A 24411-nucleotide genomic window follows, 5' to 3' on the forward strand; every position below is an offset into this window, starting at 1 on the left:
CAATGATAAACACAACGCCCTATGATAAACACAACGCACAATGATAAACACAACGCCCTATGATAAACTCAACGCACAATGATAAACTCAATGCACTATGATAAACTCAACGCACAATGATAAACTCAACGCACTATGATAAACTCAATGCACTATGATAAACTCAACGCACTATGATAAACTCAACGCACAATGATAAACTCAATGCACTATGATTAACTCAACGCACAATGATAAACTCAACGCACAATGATAAACTCAACGCACTATGATAAACTCAACGCACAATGATAAACTCAACGCACAATGATAAACACAACGCCCTATGATAAACACAACGCACAATGATAAACACAACGCCCTATGATAAACTCAACGCACAATGATAAACTCAATGCACTATGATAAACTCAACGCACAATGATAAACTCAACGCACTATGATAAACTCAATGCACTATGATAAACTCAACGCACTATGATAAACTCAACGCACAATGATAAACTCAATGCACTATGATTAACTCAACGCACAATGATAAACTCAACGCACAATGATAAACTCAACGCACTATGATAAACTCAACGCACAATGATAAACTCAATGCACTATGATTAACTCAACGCACAATTATAAACTCAACGCACAATGATAAACTCAACAAAGTTGACTACCATGATCCCCATGTCCAGATTGTTTCAACAAGAATCTGTTGTGAAAGTCTATTAAGGATATGTCATCAGCGAACTCCAGATCTTCTAGCTTTTGTGTGAAAGTCCATTGGATTCCTTTCCCTGAATTAGAGTAGGTATCTTTTGTGACCCAATCCAATACTAGAAGGAACAGGAGTGGTGAAAGAAGACATCCCTGTTTGACTCCTGCTGTGACTGGAAATTCCTCTGACAGCTTGCCACAGTGGGCTACTTGACAAATAAAACCATCATAAAGGTTTTTGATTATTGTTATTACTTTATTTGGGATCCCATAATGTCACATTACTGTCCAGATAGATTCTCTGTCGATACTATCAAAGTCGACAAATGTTGCATAAAGAGGAGATTGCCATTCGACACATTGTTCTACAATTTTTCTGAGTGTTGCTATTTGATCAGCACAAGATCTCCCTTTTCTGAATCCGGCCTGTTCTTCCCTTTGGTGTTCACCAAGTGCTCCCTTTCTTCTGTTCAACAAGATTCTGTTGAAAATCTTGCTTGGTACTGACTACAGAGTGATGCCTCGCTTTGGCACTGACAACAGAGTGATGCCTCGCCTTGACACTGACAACAGAGTGATGCCTCGCCTTGGCACTGACAACAGAGGGATGCCTCGCCTTGGCACTGACAACAGAGTGATGCCTCGCCCTGGCACTGACAACAGAGTGATGCCTCGCCTTGGCACTGACAACAGAGTGATGCCTCGCCTTGACACTGACAACAGAGTGATGCCTCGCCTTGGCACTGACAACAGAGGGATGCCTCACCTTGGCACTGACAACAGAGTGATGCCTCGCCTTGGCACTGACAACAGAGTGATGCCTCACCTTGGCACTGACAACAGAGTGATGCCTCGCCTTGGTACTGACAACAGAGTGATGCCTCCACGATCATTGGCTTATTAAGTCAAAAATGTAATTAAAAAAATATATAAACTATTACTTTTTGAGCTCTGCTCCAAAATGCTCCTGATATTCTAATGATGAAGCTGTCTGTTATGGGCTCATTTTATCACACGATGAGTTCTGACCTGGATCACAATCACAGGTTGTGTCCCGATGGCACTAAACCTTGGTATCACTTCTAAAGATCAGCGGCACTGAAGCAGCCATAACAAAAAGCACAGTGTGACCATCACACCGGAGCTAGGTAAAGTCGTATTTCCTATCATTAAAAGACTCACAGACATTGAACTGTTAGTAAAATTCTAAAATGGGAACTCCAAATGCCATTGAATCATTTCATTCACTCACTTAACAAAGATGACGTAACTCAGACTTTGCCACTGTTACTCTGAACATGCAGCTGCGACGTACCTAGCGGTTTTGGTGTTCAATTACTTAACTGTTGGCATCAAATTGTTGTTTTTTTTTAATTTTATAAATTCCCTGACTCTAAAAAAACATTTGTTTCAGTGGGAAAAAAATGTTAAACTTCAGTTAGTCAAAAAATATAGCTTAGGTGTACAGAAGGGAGAACTTAAAAAAAACACAAACAGCACCGGGCAGGGGTTCAAGACTGACTAAGCTATTGTTGTAACCCTGTTCCTCCCTGACTAACCATTTTTTATCCACGTACAAAATAGGGTGACTTTTGTGTATACTGTTGGGCATAAATGTTAAATGTTATTTAACTTTGGTTAGGCCAATAATAGAATATAATAGAATATGCATCCTCCGTTTGGGACCCCTCAACTCAAGAAAACATTAAGAAACTAGAACAGACACAAAATAGAGCAGTGCGATTCATAACAAATTTAACAAACGAATATTCACATTTGACTAGAGTAACATCTTTAGTAAAATCACTAAATTTAGAAAGCCTTCAGGACAGAAGGCTCAAAAGTAAAGTAGCAATAATACATAAAACACTGAACCATAATCTTCAAATACAAAAACAAAATTTAATAAAATACTCAGAAAGACACAAAGATAAAGGCACATTCCTCGTCCCATATGCTAGGACAAATTTGTACAAATACTCCTTCTTCCCTAGTTCTATTAGAGCATGGAATGGGTTGGCTGAGCTAGCCAGGAAAACCAGTGACTTGGCAGAGTTTAAGTCATTGGTTAATATGCATGACTAAATGCATGACGCGTAGGACGTAATCATTTTCTTTTTAGAAGTAACGTCTGTATTGTATAAGATAAGATGATGGTCTTGGATAAACCCACATCGCTGATTGACACGGTTAAATAAACAATGGTAAGGATGCTAAGTTGAACTTAAAAGCTGCCAACTTAATTTTGTTTACAATTTCAGCTACCAAGAAGAGCTAAGACAATATGATTTGTAGTACTTCTAGAAAGTGCACTAAAAGTATCACCACTTTCGCATTCACCTATCCCTTTGTCTGTTGGATCGTTGGGGCACCACACAAGATTTGTTCACCGTCGTTCTCCATTCCTCTCTGTTGTTGGTTGTTTTTTTTTTTTGCCTTGGATAGAACCTCTCTCAATGACAGGCCCGTCCATTCTTTGATGTTATCTTCCAATCGCAAAGGTTTTACAAAATAAGCTTCCAAACTTAACTTAGACCTGTGTTTCACAAACTATCGACATTTGCTTATCCCTTCAATAAATTTTCGTATCCCTGAGTACCCTTCGCCAAAATAAATAAATAAACGAATGAAAATAATAAGGCTTGTCTTCAAGTCCTAAGATTAGTGAGGAGTGCAGTATTTCCCGTGGATCGCAGCCCCAGCTGTGACCTACATATTTTGCCACACCCAGAGCAAGCATAACCATTATCCGCAGGCGGTCGATTTAGATTTCCTTTTCGCCGTCTGCGTTTGTCCTCGGCAGAGGATTTTCTTTTGGTCTCAAATGTGTATCCCGCGTGACCTCCAGCTGTCTCGTTCTGAGGTCTTTTATGACAGCCAAGAAAAGTTGACTCCTAAGCTAGTCTTTGAAGCGTTTTCGTGGGGCGGCTGTTACGTCGACCACCTTTTAGCTCACGAAAAAAAAGACGAGCCCTGCCCAGCGTAACTGCCGGACCATAAGAAGTCCATCTATACTGTCCATACCAACGTTTGCAAGGACATCGCTGTTTGTAGTGCGGTCTTGCCACCGTATGTCCATGATGGAGCGCAAGCATTTTGGTGGAAGTGTTCAAGAAGTCTTAGTTGTTTTCTGTATAGTGTCCATGGCATGTCTCAAAGCCATATAGAAGGGTTGAGAGAACCACCGCCTGAAGGCGTCCAAAACTGATAACAAACGAAACCAATAAACGAAAAATAAAATGCTTTCTGAAAAACAAATTTTTTTTTTTAAATGAAATTTAATTAATAAATACTAAGCAATACAAAAAAAAGGTGTTACATAATTTTATTTAATTCATTTTGTAATGTATGGACCAGGTGATGTAGTGGTAGTGGTCATCTTTTTCTGCGACCTACAGTTAACGAGGGTGTCAGCACAACGACCAACCGCCTTTGCGTTTCCCCAACTTATGTCAGGTCTTCACCAGGATTCGAACCTGGGGTTCGGAAGCCAAGCGCTTTACCACTGAGCCACCGCGCCTCCAATTAATACTTAAAATATTCATAATAAAAACAGTATATAAGGCAATGTCTTTGATTCCTAAACAGAGTGCAGTAATTCACATGACTTAACAAACCTAAATGCGACCTGCATATTTTGCCACATGTCAAGCAGACAAAGTCGTTGCCCGCGTTTAATTTTCTTGTCTCCGGCAATGGACCGCTTTATATGAAAAATCAGCCGTCAACAGATGGCCACTGAAAGTGACACCGCTGGAGAGCTCTCGCGAAGATCCTGGTGCATCGCCAGATATATAATATTTAAGCAAATAATATTAATGTGGATTTGTAAAATTTGTTCCATTCATTGTTCTGTTCATATAGTTTCAATTTACGTTAAGTTCCATTTAAAAATGTGGGTGCTTTATTTGTTAAGGTTCCATAATTCGTAAAAAAAAAATTGTACTTGTGGCTCTTCGAGTTATCCCACCATGTGAACGTAGACTTTGTAATTATGTTGTAAGTATTTTTAGGCCTGTGGTCTGTATGGTCTCTGTTTTGTTTTTTTTCCCTGTTGTTTTTATTGTTTTTGGTGTTTTAAGAGACGTTGATTTAGTCACATTGCTTGCAGTCATGTGACTCGTTGTGTTCGCTGTAGTCGTTTCATTCATCGGCACCTCATCAGGGATCTGTTTCTCCAGCATCCAGGTCGAGTTGTGCCTGAGCTCCAGCAAGTGGTTTAAAAGAATCACAGCCTTGACATCGTTGACCCCCTTCCCGTAATGGATGTTGTCGATGCCCATGGCGTTAGCGGTCAGCTGGGTCGGGTCCATGACGGGCACCTTGTGGGCAGACATCACAGCTTGAATCGCCTCGTTGTAGGCCAAGATCTCCAGGGGTTGTTGGCGACTGGCTGTAAGGCCTTGCAACATGGTTGGCATGTGTGTGGCCAGCCAGATGAACTTTGGCCAGGTAGAATTGGCAAGCTCCTGGAAAATGGGATTGAACACCTGTCAGGTAAAAAAAAATAAACTGTGTTAGAAAAAATTGCAGTACAAAGAACAGTTCTAAATTATACGTCGAGCTGAGGGAATGCGTCGTTTTGGTGTAGCTGGTTAGGCGCTTGGCTTTCAAATCGAGGGGTCTCGGGTTTGAATCCGGGTGAAGACTGTGTTTTTCAATTTTGAGATCTTGAGGGCACCTCTGAGTCCACCCAGTACTAATGGGTGACTTAAATTAGTTGGGGAAAAGTAAAGGCGGTTGGTCGTTGTGCTGGCCTCATGACACCATAGTTAACCGTGGTCCACAGAAGAATTAACACGACCTTTACACCATCTGCCCTATAGATTCTAAGATCTGTAAGGGGGTACTTTACTTTTACTTTCATGCTGGCCACTCGCCTCGTATCTTGAGACTCCTTCACTGACGGTTTTGCGCCATGAGAAAGCTAGTGTTTCCATACAAATTAGAAAATACTAGACGGCCAAAGTTTTGTTTCATTGTGAATGGTTCTACGTGTCTTGACAGGAGGGTACTTACTTTTGTAACAACTGGTTCAACTTGAAACCGATTGTGGAATCCAAACCCAGCGACATAGAAAGTGTTGGGTATTCCTGACAGTTCTCGAAACTGATTCAACATTTCCGTAGCCTCGTTGGAACTGAGCAAACGTCTGTACCGTAATCTGGTCTGAAAAATAAGGTCAAGATAATCAAAAAGGGGGGAAAAAACTTGAAAAACAAAAAGCTTATATTGAGTTAATGGAGACTGCTACAAACTGTCTCTATAGTGATTGCCTTGAGTGGTACTGCAATTTGTGGTTTGTGTTTATTGTTAGACACCTTATTTATATAGGTTAGTTATTTTAGTTATTTAGCGACGCACCATAGTAGACGCATATTGAACGGGACTAGTGACGTTTGGGATATGTTGGGTTAGAGACCGGAAAATCAGTTAGCGATAGAACACTCCAGGGTAACGACGTGTTTAGTGACAGAGACTTCTACTGTGGCCTTTTATCAGAATAAATCTATGTAAATTTGTTCATCATCGTTTGACTACATCTCTTCACTTGTTACAATAGATGTGCCAGTTCTTGTTTGTGTTGTAGTTCAACTGCACGTAATACACCCGAACAATTACACCCAAACGATTGCAGAGTAATTGGTTGACTTCAAGACAGCCTGAACTAGCAACATCACAGTGGCGACCCCGAACCTCGAAGCCGGACCCCTGTTGAAGCCGAACATCGAACCGGACCTCGAAGCAGAACGTTTACTCAGGTGAGGGTCGTGCACTCGAAGTTATAAGATTTCATCGGAGTACGGCTGAACACAGCAGCATCGCAGAGTGACTTTGTTCTAGATCTACATGCAGTCGTCGCCTGTTTGATCGCACGTTTAACGAGCCGTTAACTCAGGGTGACCTTCGTCAGGACAGTAATCATCGCAACGTCTGGTTGAGTAGACTTAACCAGTATATTATCAAAGCCTGATCTTCATATGCTGAATCGACCTACAACCAGAGAAACCGTTCATTCATAACGGGTGAGAGATCGTTAGTGAACCTGTTGGACATATTTTTTCTTCGTCATAGGAGCCACATCGAGTATCAAGTTTTACCTCGTCAGTTTCGAGAAGGACAGTTTGCCCGCTGTCAGAAGTATTGTGAGTACTACAAGTTTGGTAGCTAACTAAATCGAAATCGCTCTGTCGTCTTACCCTTGGAGAGATTCTTGTGGAGCAGTTTGCTCATTGAACCGGTTGCTTGCCACGTTTATAACGGTCACTGTGTTTAACCTTTGGAAGGTTAGTAAAGTTGTATGTATCATTACTGAACATTGATATATCTAGTATTCGTCGGTCTAGACCATACCTAGACTTGTTAGCAGTGAAGTTGTGGAAACAGCTACATCCACTTAATTTCGTTGAAAACCGTTAGTCGTATAACGGAACGTCGTCGGAGGTGACCTTGGTTTCACCTAGTCTACATTGGACAGTTTGGTCTAGTGAAGCAGAGTACAACAGCAAACTTCGTCGTACTACCAGAGTAGCAGCAGAAGCAGTGAACTATTTTAGAGAACCGTTATTCGTCAGCCCAGATCAAGTCATCGTCAAGAAAGTCGTTATTCGTCAACCCAGATCAAGTCATCGTCAAGAAATTCGTTATTCGTCAGTCGTCCAGATCAAGTTGCCGTCAAGAGACTGTTGTTTATCAGTAGTCATCTACACAAGTCAAGTCATCGCCAGAAGAACCGTTAACCTATTCGTCAGTAACTGTGTACACTAAGTCGTCGGAACTACACATACGGTCATCAACAGTCGTCGAAGGAACTGAAACATTTTGCTGTGGCATATCAGGACATCTGTGGCATTACGTGGGATACTGGTAGCACCGGAGAACAGAGTCAGAACTGGAAGAGAGGCAGTGGAATTTGTTGTGATCTAGCATATTCGGGAGTCCGAACAAAGGGATCTTTCTTATCAAAAGCTAAGTGCCATTTTTCTTATTAGTATATGTTTAGATTGCCCTTAGAAATAGATTTTGTCTAAATTTGGTACGTTAGCCTGAGTAAAATCAGGTGGTGCGCCTTAAAACCCGTCGGGGTAGAAGACGTAATTTAGATGAAAAGCTATATTATACGTTTAGGATTGTAATTTGTTTTGTTTGTGTAAACGTCATATCCGTTGTTGCCTGGTTACTTCGTGACGTTATCATTGTGTGCCATATTGTCACATCCCAACCCATAGCGATAGTCTCATTTAATTATTTCATTTGTTTATATTATTTTAAATTATTTATTTTTATTAATTTAATTAGATCTGTATTTTTTTTTCACTTAATGATAGAAAGTGCGGGTAGGATTCTTTCATTGTGAATCAGACTAAAATAATTTTAGTTTGAGCGGTTAAAATCAAATATGATTTTGCCATGAGAATAATGCCGAAACTGGCTATGTAGTCAAACACTATCGTCTGGCTAAATTTAGATCTGCAAATTGTTGTACATCTCTTTGGTACAATTAAATCATCTAGACTCTAATTTGAAATATTATTAATTGAAAGATGAATGAAGGTAATACATTCTAGATATATATATCTTGTTGAAGATATATTTGACATTGTATAAACATATTTGTTTCATATGGTTAAATAGAACCATAATCTACTCTAGATCTAGACTCTAGACAGTCTTTGAATTTACTCTAGACACTTCGGTCACATCAAATTTTAGAAGTGATCATAGTTATTCATACTAGATCTAAAAGTCATAGTGCTCTTGATAACTATAGATCTAAATAGTATTATTATACATACTATAATATACTAGATTTAAATTTGTGTAATACTGGACCTAATATACAGATTTGAATATAACCATAATAACTCAGACTAGATTTACTCATTTACTAAATCTATAGATAGAGACATAACACTTAAAACTGGTATAAAAGTGTGTAAAAACCAATATAGGCTAAGTAAAAATATATATAAAATATAAAACACAATGGCTACATCATCATATGTGGACCTTAAGGAGGTTAAGGAAGCAGCTATGCAGGATGGAAAGGCCATGGAGTTAAAAGGAAAGGACTTAGCAGCTTATGTACAGCAAGTTGTGAAGGAAGAAATGGAGAGACAAAAAGAAGAAAAAAGACAAGAGATAGAAAGACAAGAAAGGATCAGAAAGGAAGAATATGAGAAGCAAAAAGAGGACCAAGAAAGGCAAGACAAAGAGAGAGAAAAAATTAGAGAGCATGAAGCTAAAATGGAAAAGATGAGATTGGATGCAGCACAAGCCAGAACTCAAGCTGAACAAGGAAATAACTCAAATAATCATACCACACAAAGAGACAACCCTAATTCGCAGACATGGCTAAAGAGAAAGATACAAAGTTTTGATGAACAGAAGGATGACATTGGTGATTTTCTGAAAAGATATGAGGCAAAAATGTCTACATTTAATATGCCAGAAGAAGAGTGGTCTGAAATACTGATAGACTTTGTTCATGGTCAAGCTCTAACAATATGCCAAAATCATGACCATCATATTGATGATAGCTATCAGGTTTTAAAAAAAGAGTTATTGAATGCCTATGGTCATAATGCTACAACTTTTAGAAAGAAATACTTTGACAATATACCATCATTAGGAATAGAACCCCAAACTACCATTAATATGGAAAAGGATTTTTTCAATAAGTGGGTAAAATTAGAAAAAGTGAATAACTCTTATGAGGGATTAAAAAATTTTATTTTAGTGGACAACTTTGTAAATAAATGTGATTCTCAATTACAATCTTTTATTAGAGAAAGAAACCCCAAAACTATAGATGAAATAACAGAGATAATGAGAGTATACAAAAATGCTTATCCAAATAAACCATTTTCTGATAGGGATAAGAGCAAAGTAGATTTAATAGGATACACCAAAGAAAATGTTGATAGAAGTAGAAATAGAAACAGATCAAATAGTGGAAATAGAAAATATAGTGAAATAACCTGTTTTAAATGTCAAGGAAAAGGTCATATAGCAGCTAACTGTAGAAGAGGGAATAGCAGGTCTGGAAGTAGAAATAGATACAATGAACAAAATAACAGTAGATATAGGAGTAGAGATAGGAATGACAGGGGAAATTATAGAAATAGGAGTTACAGTAGGGAATACAAAAATAAAGGTACAGATAGGATATATTTCATGGAAGGAAATAGGAACAATTTTGCAGTGTACCCAGGGTTTGTAGATAGAATTCCGGTGGAATTAATCAGGGATTCAGGTTGTAACACTTTGGCAGTAAAAACTAAATTTGTCAAACCTCATTGGTATAAAGGGTTTACTAAGAAAGTAGAATTAGCAGATGGCACCGTAAGGGAATTTAAAGCTATAAGGGTATACATTGAAACTCCATTTTTCACTGGTTATTGTGATGGCATTGCAATACCAGAAATGAGATATGATATGTTAGTAGGAAACATAAAAGGAGTTAAAGAATGTTCTAGAAAAGAATTAGAAGACTGGCAAAACAAATACAAAAACATAAGACAAAATTATGAAAACATAGAAACACAAAATATAACAAGTATGGTAATAACAAGATCAATGGATAAACAAGATGAGAAACAGAAAAATACAATAAATGTAATAAGTAATGATAAAGAAAAAGAAACCAGTAATGTAATACAAATAGAAAATACAGATGTTAAGGAAAGAGAGATAGAAAATGAAACACAAAATAGTCTTGAAACACAAATATCTCAAAGTGAAAAAGAAACAACACCCACATTTGCATTAGAACAAATGAATGATAATATTATTGGGAAAATTTATTCAAGAATATCAGATAAAAACAATAATAATCCAATGGAGAAATTTTGTATAGAGAATAAAATATTGTTTAGACAAACAAGTAATGATAACAAGAAAATAAAACAACTTGTCTTACCACAAAAATATTGGAAAGATGTTTTAATCATGACACATGATAATAATTTAGCAGCACATAGGGGAGTAAAGAAATGTTATAGGAATTTGTCAAAACAAGTATTTTGGCCCAAAATGAAAGCAACAATCAACAAATACATAAACTCATGTGACATATGTCAAAAGAGATCTAACAAAAGCCTAGTGAATAAAGCACCTATTCAAGAAATGGATGAACCTACAGCACCATTTCAGAAAGTATCTATTGATTTAATAGGTCCTTTAATTCAAACAGAAAATAATAACAAATACATTCTAACAGTAATAGACATGTTTAGTAGATACCCAGAGGCAATTCCATTATCAAATACAAGTGCAGAGAATATCATTAATGCCATAACTCAAAAAGTAATTACAAGACATGGTATACCTAAAATTATATTGAGTGATCAGGGATCTCAGTTTAAGTCAGAACAATTTAAGAAATGGACTAAACAATACAATATACAACACATATACTCTTCGGTTTACCACCCAGAGAGTAATGGTTTATGTGAACGATATGGTGGTTCATTAAAAAGATCACTAACAAAAATAATTCAGAATAATCAGAACAAGTGGGATCATTACATTAACTATGTACTATTTGCTCATAGAAACAACATCCATGAAGCAACACAATTTTCACCATATGAAATAATACATGGAAGAAAACCTAGAGATGAATTAGATGTTTTTAAAGAAAATCTAATAGACAATGAGAATAAATTAAATAATGACAGTGAAACAACAATCAAAACAGAATTGAAAGAAATATGGACTCAAGCATATAACAACAATAAGAAGTACAAACAAAGTGCTCATGAGAATTTAAATAAGAAAAGACAATTGAAAACACTAGAAGTAGGAAACAATGTATTAATATTGATAAATGACCTGAAAAATAAAATTGGTAAACAATGGAAAGGTCCATTTAAGGTGATAAAACAAATTAGTGATGTGAATTATCAAATTGAAATAAATGGGAAAATTAAAACATATCACATAAATAATTTGAAACTGTATCATGATAGAGAAGATGAGTTAATACAAAACATTCAGGAGGAAATAGAAAATAAATTTTCAGAAAGAGAAGAATGCCTGATGATAATAACAAATGAAAATCATAATGAAAATGATATTAAGGAAATACCTGTAATAGAAACAAAAGAGAATCAAACTTGGCAAAAGATTAATCTTAATAATTTAACTAAGGAAAAGTCAAAAGATATAACTAAAATAATACAGGAATACAAAGAAATTTTTTCCAGCATACCAGGAAAAACTAATATTATTAAACATGACATTAAAGTAACAGATCCAAAACCTATCAAGCTTAAGCCATATAGAATACCGCTACATTTACAAGACAAAGTAAAGAAAGAAATAGATAATTTACTAGAATCAGGTATAATTGAGCCATCAACATCTCCTTATGCTTCACCAATTGTGATAGCCAAAAAGAAGAATGGAGATATAAGGTTATGTATTGATTATAGGAAACTTAACAACATCACAGAATTTGACCCATATCCAATGCCAAATATAGAGGATATTTTACATAAATTAAATGGAGCAAAATTTTTTACTAAATTGGATTTAACTAAAGGTTATTGGCAAATACCTTTAACAGAAAATGCAAAACCTTACACAGCATTTGTAACACCATATGGTATTTTTCAATGGAATTATATGAGTTTTGGATTAGTAAATGCACCTGCCACATTTAATAGAATGATGAACATGATAATTGGAAACAAAGAAAATGTTATTTGCTATTTGGATGACATATGTATTTTTAATAATAGTTGGGAGGAACATTTGGTAGATGTAAAAGAAGTATTCAAAATAATAAAAGAAAGTGGACTTACAATTCAAGCAGAAAAAGTAGAAATAGGATTGGAGGAAATAATTTTCTTAGGACATAAAGTAAATAACAACATGATTAGCCCTATTGAAGATAACATAAAGAAAGTACTTAATATTGAAATACCTACAACAAAAAGACAAATTAAAAGCATATTAGGAATAGTAAATTATTACAGAAAGTTTATAAAGAACTTAGCAGAAATAGTGAATCCATTAAATGACTTACTTAAAAAAGGAAAACCTCAAAAAGTAGTTTGTAATGAGGAATGTGTGAAAGCTATTGACAGAATTAAAGATGTTTTTAGTCATGAACTAATATTAAGACTACCTGATAAAGACAAAATATTTTATGTCACAACTGATGCATCTGGTAATGCTATTGGTGGTTGTTTAATGCAGAACTATGATAACTTACATCCTATATTATATGTAAGCAGAAAATTGTCAGAGGCAGAGAAAAAATATAGTGTCATTGAAAGAGAAGCCTTAGCTGTAATATGGGTAATTACTAAGCTAGAGAGCTATTTAATAGGAAGGAAATTCATATTATTAACTGATCATAAACCTATTCAGTATATACAGCAAAAGAGCATGAAAAACAGTCGTGTTTATAGATGGTTCTTAGCACTACAGGAGTATAAATTTGAAGTGAAAGCTATTAGTGGATCTGTGAATATTGTAGCTGATCTATTGTCTAGAATGACATTGAAATGAAATAATTTTGTAAATAAACTATGATTATAGTGATTATGTAATATATATTAATATATTGGCACAATTTATATGTTATGGAAAAGGGAGATAAGTAAAGTTGATGTTAAGCATTTAAAAGTAAGTATGGATATTTTTTTTTGTGTGAATCACTTCATATATCATTGACGAAAGTTAGTTCTATGGAAAAGGGTGAGTATAAAAGAAAAATGGACAAAAGCGAATAAAAGGGTGGTAAGAAAAAATTTATTGAATATGTAAATAAAGTCTATAATTGTTTTTTGAAATATTGTATTTTATCAGATTACTACCAGTGAAGAACATTTGTGATGTGTGACGTGCCCATAAGATGCCACATTTTCTTTTATGATGAACTGTGTACTAATGAAGATGATTTTGGAATGTTATGAACTGTTATGAACATTGACATGAATATGAGGAACTGTCAAGATGAAGATGTCAAGATGAAGAGATCAAGATTTTATGTTTGTGGTCTTCCCCTTAAATTGAAAATGCCCTTGTAAGACTTGACAGTAGTGGAAAAATATTGACATATTTTTTTTTCAAGGGGGGGAGGAATCTGTTAGACACCTTATTTATATAGGTTAGTTATTTTAGTTATTTAGCGACGCACCATAGTAGACGCATATTGAACGGGACTAGTGACGTTTGGGATATGTTGGGTTAGAGACCGGAAAATCAGTTAGCGATAGAACACTCCAGGGTAACGACGTGTTTAGTGACAGAGACTTCTACTGTGGCCTTTTATCAGAATAAATCTATGTAAATTTGTTCATCATCGTTTGACTACATCTCTTCACTTGTTACAATAGATGTGCCAGTTCTTGTTTGTGTTGTAGTTCAACTGCACGTAATACACCCGAACAATTACACCCAAACGATTGCAGAGTAATTGGTTGACTTCAAGACAGCCTGAACTAGCAACATCACATTATGCATTGCCATATTTTCTGTCTTTTCCATAAAGATGTCAGGAAATTAGTTCTAAAATAGCTGTTGAAGTTTATGTTTGTTATAATATAGTTCGGATTTATTAGAGATCGCTGGTTGGTCTGGGTGCCACTGTGCGTCATTTTTTGTCATAGGTTCGCCCGCCGCCTATTGGTGTTTCATAATGGTTTTAGTTTGGCGCAACTTTCGTGCTTATAGCATACTGAGTGCGCTATGGTCTAATGACTCCAGTGAACCAGTTGAGGGTGGAGCAGTAGCTATCTGGGAGAAGGTTTCCGCATGGTCTACGACGACTTCCAGAGGGTCAAGGTAAGTGAGATGTGAACGGGGGTAAACATTAGGGGATCTCGTTTGAGCAGGCAACACCATTACAGACTCCTTGGCCCACCAGGGAGGGCAAACACCACCCACGGAACAGACTGCCAGTTTTCATCATGCTCTGGCTATAATTAAAAAAAAACAGAAATGGAAAAGTGGTTTGAGTTATGGGACAAATCCCAAACGCCCGTGGAGTCTGGGAGCACATGAGGCGCCCTGACCAAATTTCCCCGTGGTAGAGGCTGTCTAAACCTGAAGAAGCTATTATAGCACAATGCAGGACAGGCCACTGACCTGTGGGCTCATACTTCTCAAGGCTATGGCCAAATTTTGATTCGCCGTGCCCCTGCTGTGGTCAAGAAGAGGAAAGTGGTTTGAGTGCTGGGACAAATCCCAAAAAAGCCCATGGAGTCTGGGAGCGCATGAGGCGCCCTGACCGAATTTCCCCGTGGTAGAGGCTGTCTAGACCTGAAGAAGCTATTATAGCACAATGCAGGACAGGCCACTGACCTGTGGGCTCATACTTCTCAGGGCTATGGCCAAATTTTGATTCACCGTGCCCCGGCTATGGTCAAGAAGAAGAAACTGTCTCATTTTCTGTTTGACTGCCCCAGACTTGCTGATCTCCGCCTCGACAGGTCTGGGAAACCCAAAATTCTCGATCTGTATGGTGACATTTATGCACTACTCAAGACAGCAGGGTTTCTGTCCAGGGCTTTTGCAAGAGAGGATTTAAGCCTCTCAAGCCCTCACTCAAATGGAGTTTAATAATGATGATGATGATTTAAGCAGGCCGTGTCTTTAATTACCTCATACACACGTGTGTACGTGTATAATTTGTACCTAAGGTAATCCTTTACATTTAAATCCTGCTATTCGAATGAGAACCAAATCGTCGTAATTCAATTTTACGACCGTCAAATCAATAGATCAAGTTACTGCACAATGTGCACTCAGGGTTAAAACATAGCTAACAATTTGTTTCAAAGTTTGGGAAACTTACTGTCCCATTACATTCAATGCTGTCTTTCAAAATGACGTCTGTGCAGGTTGGACTGTATCTGTAGTAAGTGTGGCATATCCTGGCTGAACAAAGAACAAAAGTATTAGTAAGACTAATGGAAAAATAAAAGGAAAAAAAATCGTATAGTATCAATTAGTTTGGATCAGTCATGCAATTAAATTTGTGCGATTAGATATATTTTAACCAATTGTTTTTGTTTAGCGCAATTTCATGTTTTTAGCTTTCTCAATGCGCTTTGATCCTCCCACTGAACTGGACCAGTTGGGAAAGGGGGGGGGGAGAAAGAAAAAAAAAGGGGGGGGATATCTGTGTGAATGTTACCGTGATCGCTTTTTAAATGTATTTTATAAATGTAAAGAAAAGTGAACTGTTTATTAATCAATTACAATTTCTTTCCCTTGTTCGAGACCAAAAATAAAATTATTACCAATATTTTATTAACTAATTGTTGTTTTTTTTAATGATAAAGAATTGTTTTGTCATGTACAAGAAAAAAGTATGCAAAATTTTAACTTGATCAAAGATTTGGTGTGGGAAAAATAACGTGTAAAACATTTTTACCAGACAGACAGACAGACAGACAAGACAAACTGCTGCTTAAAACTATCAAAAATTTTCTAATCACCTCCCTTTGACACGTTTGGTCCCAAGTATATCAACGAACAGTAGAGAAGTCCAAAGTCACCTTAACATGGTAATCTTACTGGCATGTAAACGTAATACAGTAACCATAAAAAATTAGACATTAAGCTTACTTCAATATTTCTATTGGGATAGCACAATGCCATACTATTTTTTATGAAGAATGTCATTCGTGTGTATTATGTCCCGCCTGACAGCACACAATCATCTGATCAGCAGGAAATCAACTTATTATTTAGGTCACGTTACGTGTGAGTGGGGAAATAAGACTCTTCCAGACAGCCTTGATTAGCATAAACATGTCAGGGTAGAAGCTGGTCAAAAGTACGATCGCTGACGTAAAGGGTCTAGATAAATCCCGGGGAGGTAATATTCAGGGGCGTCGAGCTAACAACCGGTATCAGTCAGACTAACCATTAGTCATTGGTGCCTGTGGATTATTTAATCTACTTTTTAACTATTGGATTATACATGAACGCTTGTATTTTTACTGTGTTTTGTTTAAAAAGCTTATATCAACTGTGTATATCTGTCCGTCTGTCTGTCTGTCTGTCCGTCTGTCTGTCTGGTATTATTGTCCTGCATATTATTTCTCCCGGATCCCATACTTGGATCAGGTTGAAACTTTTATACAATTATTCACTGCGCTTTATAAAACATGAATCAATAAAAATATTATTTAATTAATAAGTCAATTAATATTTTGTTTTCACATCGGAAAAAAAGGAAATACATCCTACAGTATTGAACTATATGGCTGTAAATATGGAGTTCTTCCCCTAAGTTAACCGTTGTTTTTTTTTTAAAGGATTGTTAACAATTTGCTTGTTCCATCTACTCTATTCAAGCTTTTATACTTTGAATCAGTGCTTTTTTTTTTTGTGACGGTACGCACCGGTACGGTGTACCGGCACTTTTTTCAAAGTGGGGAAAAAAAAGTATTAATTACTTTTCTTGCATTTTAATGTTTATTAGAAATGTATTAGTAGTTCAAAGTTAGGCAATTCATCACTGAGTACTGGCACCTATTTTGTAACACACAAAAAAACAACAAAAAGAGCACTGCTTTGAATTATTTATTTCGTCGTTCGAAGTTTGAAGGAATTAAAGCTGAGAAAAAAATATATATTCAGGGTATTGCTTCTTTAGTGCATCGTAGCCGTTTATTCATTTCTGGGCTCCTCTAGAGACTCACGTTGGTGGAGACAATGGGAAGCCTTTTTTTTTTCTTTCATTGCGACAAAGAACAAAGTAACCATAATTCAAATAATCTGACTGAAGTACAAAATAACCACAATTCAAATAATCTGTAGTGCAATGGACCTCATTCACCGAAACGTACGGTCACGTGACTACCATCAACGTTTACGATTGGTGAACGAGGTCTATTGAAATTTTCCCTTTTTTTCTTTAATACAGGCTTATCCAAGTCTATTAGATTATGGTTACTTTAAGACAGGGGTTCTCAACCTGTAGGTCGAGACCCGGGGGGGGCTGAATGACGATTTGCCGGGGGTCGCCTAAGACCATCGAAAACATGAAAACTTAATATTGGGAGTTACTTTTTAAAATTGTTATTCACTCATAGAAAACTAGATCAGACTGATTTCAAACAATTTAGTCGTCGCATTATATATATATTTTTTTTACAGTTGCAGATTCATAGTATTTCTGGTATTTCTACGGCAATGTCGTGACGAAATTGAAAAGCGATTGCGTTTATAGTTACTAATAGGTTGTAACATTTTCAAAAACGTCAACCCAATGAAAGCTGGTGGGCCTGATGGAATACAAGGGCGAATCTTAAAAGAATGTGCTGAACAACTAGCTGAACCTTTCCAAGATATTTTTTTCTACTTCACTACTAAACCATGAGATACCACCTGTGTGGAAGTCATCTATAATTGTACCTGTGCCAAAGGTTTCCAAACCGAAGGAAATGAATGACTATAGACCTGTTTCACTTACTTCCATTGTGTCTAAATGTTTAGAAAAATTGGTTAAAATGTTTCTTCTGAATGATCTTTGTAATAAGTTAGACCCTTTACAATTTGCTTACCAAAAGGGTAAAGGTGTTGACGATGCCATCCTAAATATTTTAAACTGTGTCTACAAACATCTGGACTTACCGAACACTTATGTAAGATTGTCCTTTATGGATTTCTCATCAGCCTTTAACACTATACAACTTCATTTACTCATTGCAGATTAGTCCATACATAATACTAACAAAAGATGTCTATTTATTGTTGGCACTCATAGCACAATTTGTCTTTGTTGCACTTTTTATTTCATTTTGTAATAGTATATTTTTTCCGCAACATGGTTTTCCATTCTGTTAGTTATCAAGCATAATACGGAGAAAGACGTGATGCAGAAGGTTACATTCTTTGTGATTTTACAAAAGACTGTCCCGAAAACTCCTCATCTGGTGAAACAGAAGCATTGTCAGACTGTAGCAACAATAGTAGCAATGTAGCTTACTATTACCCTGATCACTATTCCTGTTCCGTCATGCTTTTCCAACTGTATGGAACATGAATTTAGTTGATGCCAAATACGAAAGTTGATAAATGCACGTCATAAAAATCAAATTTCATTTATTTGGAATTTAATTCTATGGGGAAATATCTATTTTAGGATTATACGGCAATTACATCTTGTTTTTTGCGATTAAGCATAAGGCTTTGGCAATGCATATATCTATCAGATAATCACACGCGGATATACCATTAGCAAAGGCACAGTTACTTAGACTTATGAACGAAAATGGTTTATGGGGAAGGGGGGGGGGGGTCGCCGAACATTTGGAAATAGTAAACGGGGTCGCCGAGCTGAGAGGGTTGAGAACCGCTGCTTTAAGAGCTTAATGTATAAACTTTACTGTTGCACTCTATATGTTATCCTTTTAATGTCAATGTAACATGTGAATCTTATAGTATATATTTACGTATGAAAATTGGTTTTTGTAGTTTTCATACTGCGCCTTCGTAACTGTTGATAAGAAAGCATTCCATATATTAGCACCTAAAATGACTAGCCCTCAAAGATAATCTTTACATCTTATTGGGACTACCCTTGAGTCATTTGTTATCCCACAGAAATGATTTGGCCAAAGTTAATGTGTTTTGTGTGTGTGTTTCAATGGGTGGCTGTTTCCCCTAGCAGTGCAGTGTTTTCGCAATGTATAGATGTAGGTCAAGGTCTACTACCTCTTGTGGAATTGTCAACCAGGACGTGAGTGTCGAATTTCTTGTCTCTCAAAAACCCCAGAACTGAGATGTACAATTGTCTGGTCAGCGACTCGCCGATGAAGTAGATGGTCAAGTTGTTGAGAACCTGGCAGGCAGTGTCTTCTGAGGTCACGTCCACCACCTGAAATCATATCAACATGGAGCAATGACGCACCGATTTCCTGTCGACAGAGTTGAGCCGAAGCTCATGAAAGCCTAAGCTTGTACGCCTGATTAAACAAAGGGCCCTGTCTGGTAAATGACCCAATCTTGTGTCCCGATTTAACTCTACTATTTAGAACTAATGGACTCGCAGCGTAGCATACGCCGCTATTTTGCAGTGCTGGCCTTAGGCCACTGCAACCTATGCGACCACAGTGGGCCCCACACTTTCATTGGCCCCACGTTAATCATAGGTGTAAATTATTAAATTAAACCATTTTATAACTTATAACAGATTTTCCGCGGCCTCCTGATTTACCAGGAGCTCCTGTAAATCTTTTGAAATTGCAAAATATAGGAAAAAGTTCTGGAAATCTTCGGAAATTATTTAAAAATTTTGAAAACTCATACAGATCTCCTGAAATAAAGACAAAATTGTCATATTGAGGTGTCATTCAATATGGGAAAACGCCAATCCTATGCGCGATAAAAAAAAAAAAAACGGCATTAAACAATACCCTTTATTGTAGAATCTGGTGAAAGAAGCTTCTCGCGCCTCAAAACTAATGAAGAATTATTTGTGGTCAAGAATTTTTGAAGATAGATGGAAACTTTTGGTAATTCTTGCTATTGAGCGTGCTCTTTGTAGGAAACATTTTTATGATATACTGTATGACTTCGCTACACGCAAGGCTCGTAAAGTAATTCTGTACGTAGTAAAGAATGAATAAAATGCAAAGACGAATTTATTTTCTAATTCAAACTCTTAAATTTCACTTATCCGTATCCCAACCCAAACTGGGCCCCGCGCAATCCGTTTCGCACAGGGCCACGCAATGTTTAAGTCCGGCCCTGCTATTTAGTGACTTGTGAATACAGAGAATATTACTTGTTCTTCATCCCCCCCCCCCTTTTTTTTTTTGCTCCGCTAAAGTTACGTGGAGTAACTCTAGTCCGACTTGCAGAAAAGAGTTGTCTTTCCATGACTTTGGTGGTGTCAGGAATGGTTTGGCCATGAAAAGAATGATATTGTTACAAATGAACAGTGATAGGTAGAGGTCAACGTATGACCCCGGCGAGATGACACAGCAGCTAGTGTTCCCTGGAATCTACATGTACAAACAAAGACAGGATGTGACGTGTCCTCACGTGTTGTTCCAGGGGACGAATAGATCTAAGTAGAGGGACAGTTACTAATGAACAGTGACAGATAAAGGTCACAACTTGTGACCCCGGCAAGATGACACTGCAGCCGATGTTTTCTGGAATCTACATGTATAAACAAAGACAGGATGTGACGTTTCCTCACGTGTTATTCCAGAGGATACTAGCCGTGTTTGTGCAACTTTGGACAAGCGATTAGGGACTCTATATAAGCCAGAGAGTTAATGTGAAAGTCAGTCGTATGGAGTCTTGAGTGAGCCGTTACAGTCGATACAGACTATGTAAGACGTGTGCGGCTCTGTGGAAGAGAAATGTGTACGACTCGATGCAAGTTAACTAGGGTAGAGTTAACTGGAGTGGACTACTGTCGTTAAAGTCTATACAGCGAACTACAGTGGACTTGAGCTGTTACAGTCGATACAGTCGATGTAAGACGTGTGCGGCTCTGATTCGGTAGACTTGAGTACGACTTGGTTCAGCTTTGGGAGACCTGGAGCGACACTGGGAAGTGTGTCGTTGGTCTGTTCTGTGGAATACGGCTCGAGGAAAGTTGAGAAGAGAGGAATTGCAACGAAGTGAAGAGATGAATTGCAACGAAGTATAGCTAACTGTAAACTGACAGATATTGTACAGTCTTCTACGCTACATGTTACAGTAACGAATTGTTAGAGTTAATAGTCATTAAAGTTATATGATACTGAAAGTTTAGTCGTCAAGTTCTTTGCTGTGTTTTTATTTGTGTGCCAACTAATACATCTAGCCAGAAGATTCAGAAATACGTAACAATATATATAGATGGGTTGGACACTCCGGACTAGAACATGTGGTCAAAGAACGAGCACGCCGGGAAAACACCCTCCGCGCAATTTCCTATAGTTTGCACAAGCTAACCGTTGCAGGACTTTCGATTGATGACTGGTCCCTTCAGGAACAGCGCCTGGATTGTTGACCAGGTCGTTAAGCTCTCGTACAACTCCGTACTGCGCATGGCTCTCGCACTCCCTTAGACACTTCCACAGGAGTCTTGTGCTGCTACTCATTTAGTCTAATGCAGCGGTTCTCAACCTTTTAAGCTCGGCGACCCCCTTTTTACAATCTCAATCTTCGGCGACCCCCATTCACACAGCAATAGAAGAATAGACAAAAACGATCCATATTTTCGATGGACTTAGGCGACCCCTGGCAAATTATCAATCGACCCCTAAGGGGGTCGCGACCCACAGGTTGAGAACCCCTGATCTAATGCTTTCTTTAGCGATCGTTTCTTATCTTATCTTATATAATACAGTGCACCCTTAGTGCGCAAGGTATGACTTGCTGTAGGTACTTACTTTTTAGTAAAACATTACAACCAGTGACATGCTAAAAACTAACAAAGATTACGTCATTTTGATGACGTCATTTTAGTCCATTTATACTTTTTAAAAAAAAAAGGTTCTCTTCAATCAGGGCCGGAGACAATGTGGGGCCTTTTGGGCCTCGGGTGTGGTAAAACAGACGTTTATATTTAAAATAACTTATAGCGAATCTTATGTCGGTTGCTTGAATCAGACAACTTAGACAAGAATGAAGTCAGAAAATGGATAAGGTAATGACGTAATAATCTTTAGTATAACAATAATAATAATGATTTTATGTATTAAGCGCTGTCAACGAACAAAATGTAGGCTCAAGGCGCTGTAATAACATTACAAACACAAACACGACAGCTAACATGACAAACTAATCTAATCAGATGATTGTGGACACAATGCACATCTCTCCAAAATACAAGGGTGATAATCAAAACCAAAGCTGAACGTTGAAAAAGTTTCACTTCACTTTAATCTGCAGATCACGGTCCATGTCGGTTGTTTTAGAAATAAATAAATAAAGGCGACATTACAGATACAAAAGAAGTCAATGACTACGGTCATATTAATTCTGCAAAGACACGAATACAATGCAGAAAGAATTTTGTTTTAATGCTCTTAAAAAAAAAAAAAAAAACAATAATTGCAACGCATTAAAGAATGAATGTTTTTGAAAAGCAGCCTTAGCAATTCTTTATAGCATGAATCATCATCGGCAATGTCTCGCTTTGAAAGGATTCACAAATAGTTTATTTGAAAGACTCACAAAAAGGGTATTTGTATTAATGAATAAAGGCAATTTCTAAATTGGGGTGAAATAGAAAATAAAATCCTTAAATTGTGTAAGCACACAAATACTTTCACAAAACATAAGACTGTACACCAGATGTGTTCCATACCGAACTAAGCACTACTATTAGTGCTTCTTTTTTTCTTATGTATCTCATATTGCAATACATGAACATTTTTCTGAGTTGTTTTTTTTTGCCCAATGACTGGTACAACTGGAGAAGGACTTTATAACGCCGTAAAAGAAAACAATGCAAAGTTAAAATTGGAAATAAAACACCTAGAGGGCATGACAACGTGCGAATATGAAAGGGAAAAAAAGGAATAATCTACGGAAATGGATTTAAATTAAATTGCGGCTTTTGGTACAGTGTCCAACTCACTGTTGTAATACATTTTTTTTTTTTTGTAGAAAAAAAAGGGAGGGGCGGCATTTTTTTTATTTCGCACGCAGGAGGCCACAACCCTCGCGGCGGCCCTGATCATCAACCACATAAACAGCGATGTCTTCATTGGAATTTCCTTAAGTACTATTCTATGTGAATTATCGATCTCCAACAAGAACACTCATCTGATGTATTATGTACAAAAAGTAATCATTTTCTGTAGATGATATATGAGTATTTCTTGTTTTGTTTCATTATTTTTTTTTATTTACAAAAAAAAAAGAATAATACCTTACATGTCGGATCGTCTGGTATCCACGTGGCGAACTCGGTCTGGATCTGTTGCCGGATGTCAAACGCCCAAGGACCTTGACATTGATCCACAGTCTTGTTCACACAAATGTAGTTAAAACAACATGGGGTCTCACCTTCGGGTTCGCAAAGAGCCCGGAAGTAGCGATTGTCGGCTAGGTTTACATTTCCTGGGAGAGAAACAAGACATTTTTTTTTCTTTTATTGTATCGACAATGTACACTAACATCTAAAGCAGTGATGCCCAAAATACGGCCCGCGGGCCAGATCCGGCCCGCGACGTGCTTCCATCCGGCCCACCGAAACGTCTGCACAAAATATAGAACCCCCCCCCCTTTTAAAATGTATCTTTACCTAAGATAGGTCCCTCAATTTTGTTCTAATGGATTGCTACCAAGGCATTAAAAATTTGTGCGTTTATGAAATAGGACTCAGAATATAGAATCAGGAAAAGTGAACGGATCTTTACTTTTTATGGAAAAATAACAAAACATAAACAGAACTTACGCAAATTTTTCTGACGCGTAAAAAGAAAATTCAAATACCCCCATAATTAATGTAAGTACAAGATCCTCGGGTCTCAAATAGAAAGTTCCAGGTCTATTTCATTAAGTTTTTGTATCTTTTCCATGATGTGGCCCGCGACAGTAAAGTTGTAAATTAAAATGGCCCGCAGGTTGAATTAGGTTGGGCATCACTGGTCTAAAGCTGTAACGGCAACGGTGAAACGACCAGAAGGCAAAGGTTGTGTCGAAAAATTCTACAGCATTGAATACGATGAGGAACTGAATCTCTCTCTCTGTCTCTTTTCTCTCTCTCTTTAT

General features: G+C 37.2%; 2 protein-coding genes and 1 long non-coding RNA gene across 3 annotated transcripts in view; 2 read left to right on the forward strand and 1 right to left on the reverse strand.

Annotated features, from left to right (window-relative positions):
- Nucleotides 1-1231: 1231 nt before the first annotated feature.
- On the forward strand, nucleotides 1232-1618 carry LOC129924848 (eukaryotic translation initiation factor 3 subunit A-like). Its single transcript, XM_056022154.1, has one exon. The coding sequence runs from the start codon at nucleotides 1232-1234 to the stop codon at nucleotides 1616-1618; it is 387 nt and encodes a 128-aa protein (XP_055878129.1).
- Nucleotides 1619-4024: 2406 nt separating this feature from the next.
- LOC106071666 (uncharacterized) overlaps nucleotides 4025-24411 on the reverse strand; it is a 41560-nt gene continuing 21173 nt past the window's right edge. Inside the window, exons 2-6 of the mRNA XM_056018774.1 lie at nucleotides 23567-23757; nucleotides 19402-19564; nucleotides 15527-15609; nucleotides 5734-5883; nucleotides 4025-5204 (exon numbers count right to left, since the gene is read on the reverse strand). Coding sequence (XP_055874749.1) covers nucleotides 4707-5204; nucleotides 5734-5883; nucleotides 15527-15609; nucleotides 19402-19564; nucleotides 23567-23757 — 1085 coding nt within the window. The 3' untranslated portion in view covers nucleotides 4025-4706. The remainder of the gene's footprint in view (nucleotides 5205-5733; nucleotides 5884-15526; nucleotides 15610-19401; nucleotides 19565-23566; nucleotides 23758-24411) is intronic.
- Nucleotides 6033-14027, forward strand: LOC129924433 (uncharacterized). The gene is made up of 2 exons (XR_008776377.1): nucleotides 6033-8268; nucleotides 13537-14027. It is a non-coding gene; the product is annotated as an uncharacterized LOC129924433 (long non-coding RNA).

The sequence above is a fragment of the Biomphalaria glabrata genome, chromosome 2, assembly GCF_947242115.1.
Source record: "Biomphalaria glabrata chromosome 2, xgBioGlab47.1, whole genome shotgun sequence".
In the NCBI taxonomy this organism is placed as follows: Eukaryota; Metazoa; Mollusca; class Gastropoda; family Planorbidae; genus Biomphalaria; species Biomphalaria glabrata.

Excerpts from the sequence above, each read along its gene's own strand:
- LOC129924848 (XM_056022154.1), top strand. The coding sequence starts at position 1,232 with ATGCCTCGCTTTGGCACTGACAACAGAGTGATGCCTCGCCTTGACACT.